This window comes from Chaetura pelagica, unplaced genomic scaffold (genome assembly GCF_000747805.2).
Source record: "Chaetura pelagica isolate M959 unplaced genomic scaffold, ChaPel_1.0 scaffold314, whole genome shotgun sequence".
In the NCBI taxonomy this organism is placed as follows: Eukaryota; Metazoa; Chordata; class Aves; order Apodiformes; family Apodidae; genus Chaetura; species Chaetura pelagica.
Window position 1 is genome coordinate 1 of NW_009953218.1, and position 11,036 is coordinate 11,036.

Below are 11,036 nucleotides of genomic sequence, written 5' to 3' on the forward strand. Positions count from 1 at the left end.
CTCACCCATAAAGAACATTATGTTAAAAAAATAAAAACAAACAAGAAATCCCACAGACAAAACACATATGCCACCCTCAAAAGAAAAACCCCAACCTACTCTTCAGACATGAAGGTGAAGTTTTCCTTCAATTCTTTTATCATATGAACACTAACAGAACAACTTTTGTGATTTTTACCATTTGCTTAGACTGCTCTGTATTTTGAGTTTATGATTTGTAATTGACATTATTTAAGATTTTTTTAAAGAGATTGAGGCAAAGGGTTTGAAGCAAGCAATAGTGAGATCAGTGACAAAGTTTGATGCTTACACATGCTGAGTGAAACAGCAGTTAGTGCTTCAACAAAGTGACAAAAAGCCTTTTTTCAAGTACAGCAATATTGTATAAAACCACACATCAAGCTTCCATAGCTGTTACAGTACAGGGACGGCTTGAAGTAGATCCAGACTAAGTCAGATCTCAGGAATAGTTTAGATGAAGGTTTTTCTATATGGTTTTAAACATTATGAAGCCTGAGCATTTGAGAACAAGTTCCTTACCAACAAACTAGGTAATACCTACTTTTACAAAGGTCAAGAAACAGTTCCTCGATTCCTTTGTTCTGTTTAGCTGAAGTATGATAATGTTTTGCTCCAACGGATTCAGCATACCTGCAGGGATGCAGATACACCAGGAATGCAGATACACAACTTCATTGTACTGAAGGACTCAAGCTTTCTGAGGCACTTTACATGAAGCAAAAGGATGACAAGGGATTTTATCCCAAGTTCTGAGTTAATCTACACAGGCTGATTTAATGCAAAAAGGGAGTTATGTGGTTAAAGCTGCCATAATTCATGAAAAATGCTAGATGCAATTTAAAAAAATTCAAGCTTAGAAATGCATTTAAACTGTAAAAGTTCACTTTAATCATGTACAATTCTCAAATTGCACTTTGGTCAGTAAGGTCATTCCAGGACTCAGATACTAATAGAACACTTAAGACAGTAACCAGCTAGGCACTGCTGGTTTATGCCTGCCAGTTGTTATCAGCATCACAAGACTATTACTCTAGCATAATTCTGCAATGACTGTTTCTATTAATAATTGGTGTTACTTACGTTTCTGCTTCTTGCATTGAAACATGTCTTTCTTTTTCCAAGTCTATTTTGTTACCTGTTGCAAACAAGTTAATATTTCAAATCTTTGTACTCCAAAATTACCCCCCAAAAAAGCAGTCATGTAAAGGTTGTACCCCATCATTTTCACAGAATCACAGAATTATTGAGGCTGAAAAAGACCTGAGATCATTAAGTCTAACCTATGAACTAACACCACCACATCAGCTAGACCAAGAGTCACATCCAGTCTTTCCTTAAACACCCCCAGGGATGGTGACTGCACCATTTCCCTGGGCAGTCCATTCCAATGTCTCATCATCATTCCTGTGAGGAAGTGCTTCCTAATATCCAACCAAAATCTCCCATGACACAGGTTCAGGCCATGCCCTCTTGTCCTGACTCTTACACAGGCCTCACTTTGGAGCACATCAGTACATTTTAGGAATCCCTTTTCAGTCAACTACTTACAGGCAATGAAGGTCAAGTTTTAATTCTGTAGAGTGATCAGAATAGCTAGATACCTTCATACAAGCCACAGATTCAGCCTTCTGCTTTTCTTTAATTTATTTGGCAGCTTATCTATGATGCAGAACTAGTTTCTGTAGAATATCCACACATCTGTCCTGCTCAAAGTGTTTTAATCACTAGATCTGATTTTAAGCCTAAAATCAGTATTTCTGTTGCATTGTTTGCATTGAAATATCCAAACTTTAAGACTCATTCCACCCATCAAGTACTTGATTATGAAAACAGACAAGAATCCAGTCTATACCACTGACAGTAAAAAATATGTTTGAATACTTGCAAGAAGTATAATACACATTTAATGGTTGTGTTTTTCTTTTTTTACTATGGTCTGCAGGTACTATCCAATTCTGACAAGATGTATCATTAAACAGCTTGTTTTTCCAAACTAACTCTCAACTTTCCGTGGTGTCATTTACTGAAACTAACTTCTAACTCCAACTGAATTTTAAATATCAAGTTAACAGAAACTTTACCCCTTCATATGCATAAGCAGTGTTTGGAAGATGTTATTGATTAAAATAAACATTACTGACTCAGGCATTAAAATAACATGTTAAAAAATGCTTACCTACTATACATAAACAGATTTCATTTCCCAACATTTTTCTTAATTCCTTAACCCAGTTTTTTACCTGCAAAAAGAACAGAAGTTTATTTTCACTATGTACTACTAGCTCCAGCACTGTGGAACTGACCCATTTCCTTCATTGTTTACTCTAAACTTGAAATAAACATGTTTAGAGCAACACGACAAAAATATTCTTCACATAGCTACCAATGCCTCTTGTTCAGCAGGTTTTAATTCGCCGTTGAAACTAACATCAAATGACTTAGATAAAATGGTTCAATTACTCAAGAAATAATTCACCACACTTTTGTTAGTCCCATTCCAAAGAACAAGTTCACTGCATTGGCCACTTTAGGTCAGGCATAAGACCTTTTATCAACAGGCACTTACTGACAGATCACAAACGGTAATTTTAAGGCAGAGGTACCTGAACTGAGTTGTTCAGGTTAGATTGTAACAGATGTTTGTTTCCTGAGAGAACAGATGGGACAAGAGTGTTGAGTCACCTGATGGTAAAGTATTTGTTATCAATTCTGTTGTCATCCTTTGAAGTTGCATGATCACTGCATTGACTTAAGGTCTGCTATTTTAAGGGAATTTAAGTTGTGAAGAGAAACAATCACTTCAAGAACCTAAAGATAATTAGGATACATGACACAGAGGTAGCTATGCAGTAACTGCTGCAAATTAATAATTCTTCCTTTTCTGAAAATGTAAATGTTTTGATATGACAGAACTTTATTAAGTAGGGGCCAGCATGAAAAGGCTCAAGTAGTACTCAGAAGCCATCACAATTCTGTAGATGAGGGGCAAGAGTTTAAATACTAGCTCAAGTGCTTTACTTGCCTTGCATCAGACTATTTCAGTTGCTTAAGCTGTTGTGGATTGATACCCTTATACAACTTCCATCACTGCTAACCCAATCCTTGCCCATCTAACCAGTTTCTTACTCTTCTACATAGAAGACCTACTGGTTTTGCCACAAGATAATCAGAGATAAATACACTTAGCAAAGAGTGTCATCAGTTTTCAGTTGGAACATCACCTGCTCAGACTGATCAACTAATACTGCTGTAAGATAATTAGCCAGTTAATTAGCCCAAATATCTATTGTAACAGAGAAAGTAATGTTTCCACTGTCATATATTGCAATTTCAGACTTCTCAGGTCTGTAAAAGGTCATGTCACTTATCTTTAAGTAATTTGGTTTATACAGTAGAGATCAGTATTGCAGACTATCACAAGACTACTGGGATATGTTTATAGCCTGTCACAGGTAACTCACACATCTAATTCTCTAATGTTCTTTGAATAACCCTGCCAGAGCTTTAGTAGACTGAAAACATCAGCCTTTAAAAGAATACTAAAAAGGTGTAAACTTCCATTATACAGTCTACATCTGCAGATGTAATATATTGCTGAAAATAGAAGATTCCCATTTACACGCTCATATCACAGACTCTTTCAATCTGAGTACATCTTGCACAGAGGTAAAAAAAAAAATCTGTCCAGTACCTTTTGAAAAGAGTCTTCATCTGTTATATCATATACTAGAATAGCGCCATTAGAATCCCTGTAGTATATCGGCCCCAATGCATGAAATCTTTCTTGACCAGCTGTATCCTGCATTTAAAACACACTTGTTAGCATTTAAAACAAAGCAATTAATACTTCAAGAAACTTCAAATATTTTGAAGTTTTACTTTATTAAGAAGTGCCTAACACATGAGTTCCAGTAAACCCAAGTCATTTTTCAGGAATATATTCTATTTAGCTAGGAGAGGGAAGATAGGAAAGTAAACATACCCATATTGCAAGGTTTACTCTTTTCCCACCAATATTTAGCTTCTTTGTAAGAAAAGATGCCTGGAAAGCAAAACAGATTATAGTGAGTTTTACACATCGATGTCTCATTTGACTTCAGATTAATTTACTAATAAAAACATCTGAATCAACAGAAGACTGCTTTTTGGATCAAAACACTCTTTAAGCCAGAAGGCTAATACTAAGCCAGTTAGTAATTTCACTATAGTTTGCCAGTTACTATTCTAAATAAATTTGCCTTAAGCCAATCATTTACTACATCTTTTCACTGCTGTTTTAAATTACTTGGGAAGGATCAGAGTTATGTGGAAAGAGTCTGAATTCACAACACTGATAAGTCTAAGTTGAGCTTGAAGCATTTCACAAGAGTACGTGAAAATGGGGTAGGAATCAACCTAACAGGATTTTTAATTTGTAGGAATAAGCAAAATTATTTTTTTCCACTATTAGTGAGCTACTAGAAAAAAAAATAGTCTGAGTTTATAACTAAAGGTCTCAGAACACTAGTATTCTGCAAGTTTCCTCTACTCCCTTTTTGCTGAAGTCAGCCCACAGCTCTCCCCATCTGTTTTGGGTTTTTTTCAGAGCATAGCATGGGTTGGGTTTGTTGTTGGCTCTGTTGATTTTTCCCCCCCACCATTCCTGAAAGCTCAGCGATCTGCTTCTCACAGCTAACACGCAAAAGGAAAGCAAGTGGCAGGAAAAGAAAAACCTCAGAGTAAGCATGCAAGCTGCTCTAAGAATTCTACTATGTTAACTTTTGAAAACATTTTACAGGACTAGAGCATTTCAAGATTAGCCTAATAATAGTCTCACAAGAGTACATCTGTTCTCCAAGTCCACATGATCCACATTTTCAAACATCACCTTTGTAACCAAGTGTATAATTCAGTGGCTAAGAAGGGATATAATAAAATGTTAACAGGTTTGAACAGGCTCTGAAGGAGTTGATAGGTCAGAAACCTGCTCCCCCTGTTCTGAAGACTAGCAGGAACAGGTTAACATCAGACAATTCTATTGCCAAGGCTTATCTTTTTCACTTTCAGCTTCACCTCAACTTGTGTTTGAATACCAACAAGTACTTGTATCTTATGATACATTCATTCCAGATTTTAGTCTGGACTGTAGCAGCTCAACATGAGCCCTGTATATGAGCACTGACCAGGCACTGAACTGACTAAAAGTCACGTGTATGCAGAGAGTGTCATGGGCCTGATCAGCTGCTTGAACCAGCTTGCTGCTTAACAACATAAGCAACCAATGTACACACAGAAGACCAGGGTTTTCAACTGACACCAGCCTAAGTTTCTCTGAAAGTGCCTCTCTGGAGTACTGCCTGTACTCCAGTTACAGTCACCCAACATTTGGCTGCTAGAGCAGCTCCTGCTATTCAGCTACTTCTCCAAAATCAACTCTGGCATCTGTATGGCCTAAGGTGAGAAGGTTCAAGAAGCTTATTTTTTGAAGTAAATTGTACTTTCCCCAAAAACTTTTCACAAAGTCTGATAAACAGAACATATAGAGAGAATACAAACCACAGGAAAGAAAAAAAAAAGTCAGTTTTGAAGAGCAGAAGGCAAAGAACTACTCATTATGACCATTGTACTCAACATAACTAAAGCATTAATGCTACCCCTCCAGTCTACAGTGAGGTGGCACAAGTCAAATTCAGAAAAAGTTTCAGAGAGCACATTAAAAGTATTTAACACTAAGAGCTTAACAGCAGACTAGCAAATCTTAGACATCAGGCAAACTAATTATTTAATAAAAATTCTGCAGAAAGTAGTTTATGGCTTTCAGATAGCTGTTCCTATGGATTATCTGATCAACACCTAATCTTCCTATCATAATTCATTCTACTCCACCAGGGTTTGAAAGTCAAAAGCTTAGAGATTATTTCACAAGTTTTAATTCACTAACATTTGGGCCATATTGAGAAGGTATAGTTAGGCACAACAAATCAAGCTTAACTGACAATATTTTATTAGTTTATTGTACTACAGCATTGTAAATTCCCAAGGGTCTTCTAAGCACTGTTTGCTTTGTCACAACACTGAAAATCAAATCTAATCAATTGATACAAATTTCACATTAAATGTTCAAGAATCATATTTCTGGAGCAAAAGGCAGAAAAATCCTTCACATAAACAGGATTTCTATTTTAAAAAAAAAAGAACTCAGTATCCATAAAGTTACATTATCATGGCTTTAGACACTGACTGAATTAATAGCACAGGTATCTTTACTATCTGACAGAGAAAATGTTAAACAAAACTTGTATATGGGGATAAGCCTACTTTAAGTATCACCAGTCCTTCAGGTCACCACAACTTTTCATAGCAATACTGTCTCTTCTAGGACTAAGAGTACTTACTTTCCTATAAACCCAAGAATTAGAATACACATACATTTAAGTAAGGCTTTATAAAGTATCTTCTGCTAAAGAAGTTTGTTTAAAAAGCTCACCAAATAACAAGATTGGAACCTGGTATTTGAAATAATGTTCAGAAGGCTGTGAAGATCTTGAAAAAAGCAGTCAACACTAAAATACAGATTAAACACTTAATTCTTCTTCATTGCATTCACATACTTGAAGAACACTGTTAGCAGGCTCCATTCTTGAATAAGTATGGTTGAGCATATTTACCATCAATAAACCGTATTTTACAGCCACACAGGCAAACATGCCAAAGATAAAACAATTGATAACTACCTTTTAACACCCCCCCATTCAAGTCCCCCTTGTCCCATGGAAAAGCAAGGTTACTAGACTCAGCATGAGGTTAGACAGAAAAAAAACAAAATCAGATGAACAGCAGGACTAAGCAATTTTTTGAAATTTGGGGGGAACTCCACATGGAAGGAAAAGCCTTACTGTTTTGAGATAGTTTACAAGTCTAGTTTAGGAAAACACTCAGCAGCCAAGGGTATCAAAGCCTTTGAAATCAGTAGTCTAGACAGTGTCAGGTTATTACACGTAGAAAAGCATTCAACATTTTTTCTAATATCGCAAGAATTTCCAAATTGAGTAATACAGATTTAAGTCTAAGTTGTGACTTGACTTAAAAAATCAGTAATTCCTTTCCATATTATTTTTATTACTGTGACAAGTAATTTTTGCTAGGACTTCCAAAACCCCCCTAATATCTAGTACCATAGTTAATTCAAAGGTAAGTAATCTCAAACAGATCTTTCAAGTAAGCTACTATGACTCTGTAGTGTCTTATGACTGGTCTGAAGAATACTTCCACACTTAGAAGAAATGGATAATGAGATTGTAAGAGAAAAAAATCCATTATTTTTATGTGCCTATAGAAAATATTTTTCCTTTAACTACTTCTTCTAAGAGATCAGTTTTGCATGTCCATCAGGCCTCTTTAGGAGCAGATAAAGGGGCCCGAGTAGAACACAGGGAAGACTCAGTTGGGAAAGATTCCCTTGAAAGCCACTGAATAAAAGCAGGTGTATGTCACCCACCCCTTGACTGCTTCATCTGCAACAGAGCCAAGCCAGGCATACAAACACTGCATAAAGCACTGAACCTCCTTGCATTTGTCTCCCCATCCCAGCTATCTTAGCCAAGACAGCTTTTCCAGGTTATGCAAGTCCAAAGAAATCAGGATCTGTATAGTATTATTAGCACCACATAAGAGGCTCTCTTGGGTTGGATATTTTGCCGTCTTCCACACACCTCAGATATTAGTGCACAAAAGTTGCATTTATCTTAATTAACTAACAGAAAGTGTCTAACTGAATTTTCTTTTAATTTGGTTGATAATAGGTTTATTACTGGAGTAATTCTAGCACAGTTCAGTTGGTATCAATGTATAGCTTAGAACTATTTTATCAAGATAGGAGCACTGACCTCAACATTTCAATCAATGCGGACTAAATCTAACTGACCCCACCAGATCTGACAGTGGGCCACAGACTGTAGCCATTGCTTGCAAAAACCCTAGCTTTTCTGCATCAGCTGTTCTACTTTTCTGTAGATAAATACTTTCTCACACAAGAATCAGTAGACACCTTATTTCCAAATTGCAGGTCTTCTGTACCTTAAGCTAAAATAACCACAGCAACACAACCCAAGAGACTCCTAACCTCAATGTAAGGAAGTTCCAGTTTACCATTTCCCTCTAGCTAGCATTGAGGGAAGGGGATGGAGGAAAAGGGAATGGAGAGGGCGAGGGGGGAGAGAAAAGAAACAGCTCCCTTTCACTATAAGCTTTGTTACCAGCACAAAATAAATTACCTTAGTGTGTTCACAGGTTAACGTCACAACAGGATAATACTTAAGTGCTAGAATTCAGATAGGGAAGTGTAGATATACATTAGATAACAGATTCACACTGGCCAATATAAAGACTTCCTGTGCTCTCACCCATCATGGGGCTCACCCTGCAGGAAGCACTGGCCAACGTGACCAAAGTTTTCAGAGGGCTACAGTATCATCCCCCTTCTTGTTGCAAAGATACTGGAATAAAGCACTACACAGTACTTTATTTTTTCTAAGTCAGCAATTACTGTGGATAGAGAGCATCTCCTCTCAGTAGCTAGTGATCTTTTCATGACTCATCACTATGGCTTCTTCGCTGAATCAGAACCTAAGTATTTATCTAATTTTGGCTTTATTGAAACAAAAGTAATTTGCTGCAGTACTTTGAACTGATGCTATGAAATGAAGCCACTTTATCAGATTAAGCTTTTAATCTAAAATAAAATAAAAACATGCAAAAACATCGCAAAAATATCACTTCACTGCTTAATCTGATACCCTAGTTTCTCCTTATTTTTAATGGGATGCCATTTGCTACTGTAAGAGCTTACTACAACTTTCTTCTACAACTATAAGATGTAGGAAAGCAATAATAATATACTACTTCCCAAGTGCACATGACATACAGTAAGATCCAACACCAACTGACATTGTATTTTACAATCAAAAAGGTGCATATATTATTAAGGAGGTTCAGAACAGAAAAGCGTATTAGTAGAGAAACACAGTGCAGCCAGCTAAAAGACACAGGTAGCAACCAGAAACCTAATCACAGAGAAGAAACAAAATCTCAGATCAAGCATGAGCATGTGCTTTCACTTCTCTACAAGCACCCCCCCCCCGCAGATAATCAAAACCAAAAGCTCTCAAGCCATAATATCTAGACATTTCACTGTCCACAATTTCATGCCATTTAAAGGTCCATTTTATGTCATCTGTGACCCAAGTCCATATTCCAGCTCACTTTTTGCTTCTAATTCTAGGATTTCCATTACAAATTTAAAGAGCAAAAACCCACTGAACTGCATCACATGACAAACTATTAATCTCTGCTCTTTCTATGTGGGATATCAAAATTCAGCTATATATGATAATTTCAATGCACTTTAAATGACTGCTCAATGCTATGGCTCAGGTGAAAATTACAACTGCAGTTCTGACACCTACAAGCTACTAGTCATTTTGGTAGCGTAGCAAACATCAATTACCTCTATGGCAAACAGAGCTACAACCAACCTACCATTAATACTACATCATGTCTAGTAAATATACCAATAGCATATCCAAGTGCAGAGTATGAACATAGGACAATGAAGTTTTACACATTCTTTTCAGCAATTTGTTGCAAAAATGGAGGAACAATATCCGTTTATGAAGCATTCACTGTACTGTTTCAAGTGAATATCTAACATTTCTTTGGTTTTATGAGAAACTTGCACTATTAAAGACTTCTGAGTTACCCAACCCACAAGAATTTCCCCCTAAACGTACAGGAATAATGCACAACTATCCTAAGTAGCCTTTTTTTTTGGCATTACCTACAATTTATTATTCACAGATCCTCAGAAGTAGTTCAAACCCACAAGTGGCTCATGTGATGGCAGGAGTTTTTTTTCTTTCTTTTTAAAAATAAGTTAATTAAGAGCAGTATAATACACAGTGATAAACTGCACTTTTATATACATGCTCAGAACTGCTAAGAAAGATTCTGTGCAAATAGTGTAACAGCTAATAAAAACGTTACGAAAACAGAAAAATCTCAAAAGATTTAACATACAACGCAACGACGTGAAGTTTAAAACATGTTTTCTGAGGTCATGTACAATATAAGCATTTTATTTTGCACCATGGCATAGAAGCCATTCAGTGCTAGAAGGTAATGAAAAAACATTACTTCCAAGTGGACAACCTGTCATATTTCCTAAGTGAAACATCACCTCCTAGTTCTTTTTAAGTTAGCATACAGTACTACTGAGAATCCGGCCAGAATTCAGGGAGATAATGTGACAAGCAAGTAACCCTTAAGAATCTTTTCTGGTTTTAAATCATAAGCCTTAATCTCATAAACCATTTTGTGAAAGCTGTTCTCTTTAGACAGTACTATTTAGGTAGTTCAAGGACTTGAAAACATAAGGAAGACTATAATTAACAGAAACGCAGCACATGGGAAACACTTAGTCATCGGGCCACTACCAATGGTTACAATAACATCGCCACTTTCAAATCATGCTTCCCAAGATTTAAATTAAGACATAATTGGAAAAAAAAAAGCAAACACAACAGTCATCGCCTAGAATAGAATCGAGGCCTTTAAGTGCTGAAAGCTTAAGTCTGAGGTGTAAAAATAAGCGGAACACGAGTTTCCAGCACAGTCGGCAGGAGACAGCCACCATTGAGAGACCGGCAGCGGTCACTCCGCCCACCGTTAAGCGCTGAACAAAAAAGACGAGCACCGGAACCCTGGTGCGACGCTCTGTGAGCACCGGGGCGGCAGGGGCGGCCCGGTCCAGGCCAGCAACCCCAGACGCGGCGCAAGGGAAGGGGAGAAGAGCAGCGGCCCCCCCCACCTCGCCCTGGCCCTGCAGCTCTGGGCAGAGCCTCCCCGCCCGCCGCCGGCCCGGCCCGCACCTGCAGGGTGGTGATGTGCTTGTCGTTGAACTTGTTCTCGCAGTAGCGCAGGACCAGCGAGGTTTTCCCCACGCAGCCCTCCCCGAGCAGCACCACCTTGAAGGAGAAGCT

General features: G+C 37.5%; 1 protein-coding gene across 1 annotated transcript in view; it reads right to left on the reverse strand.

The window, feature by feature from the left end:
• Positions 1-562: 562 nt before the first annotated feature.
• RAB21 (RAB21, member RAS oncogene family) overlaps positions 563-11,036 on the reverse strand; it is a gene marked incomplete at its 3' end in the record, with an annotated part of 12,375 nt that continues 1,901 nt past the window's right edge. Inside the window, exons 2-7 of the mRNA XM_009997755.1 lie at positions 10,926-11,034; positions 4,004-4,063; positions 3,713-3,820; positions 2,198-2,261; positions 1,102-1,156; positions 563-651 (exon numbers count right to left, since the gene is read on the reverse strand). Of these exons, the coding sequence (XP_009996057.1) occupies positions 563-651; positions 1,102-1,156; positions 2,198-2,261; positions 3,713-3,820; positions 4,004-4,063; positions 10,926-11,034 (485 nt within the window). The remainder of the gene's footprint in view (positions 652-1,101; positions 1,157-2,197; positions 2,262-3,712; positions 3,821-4,003; positions 4,064-10,925; positions 11,035-11,036) is intronic.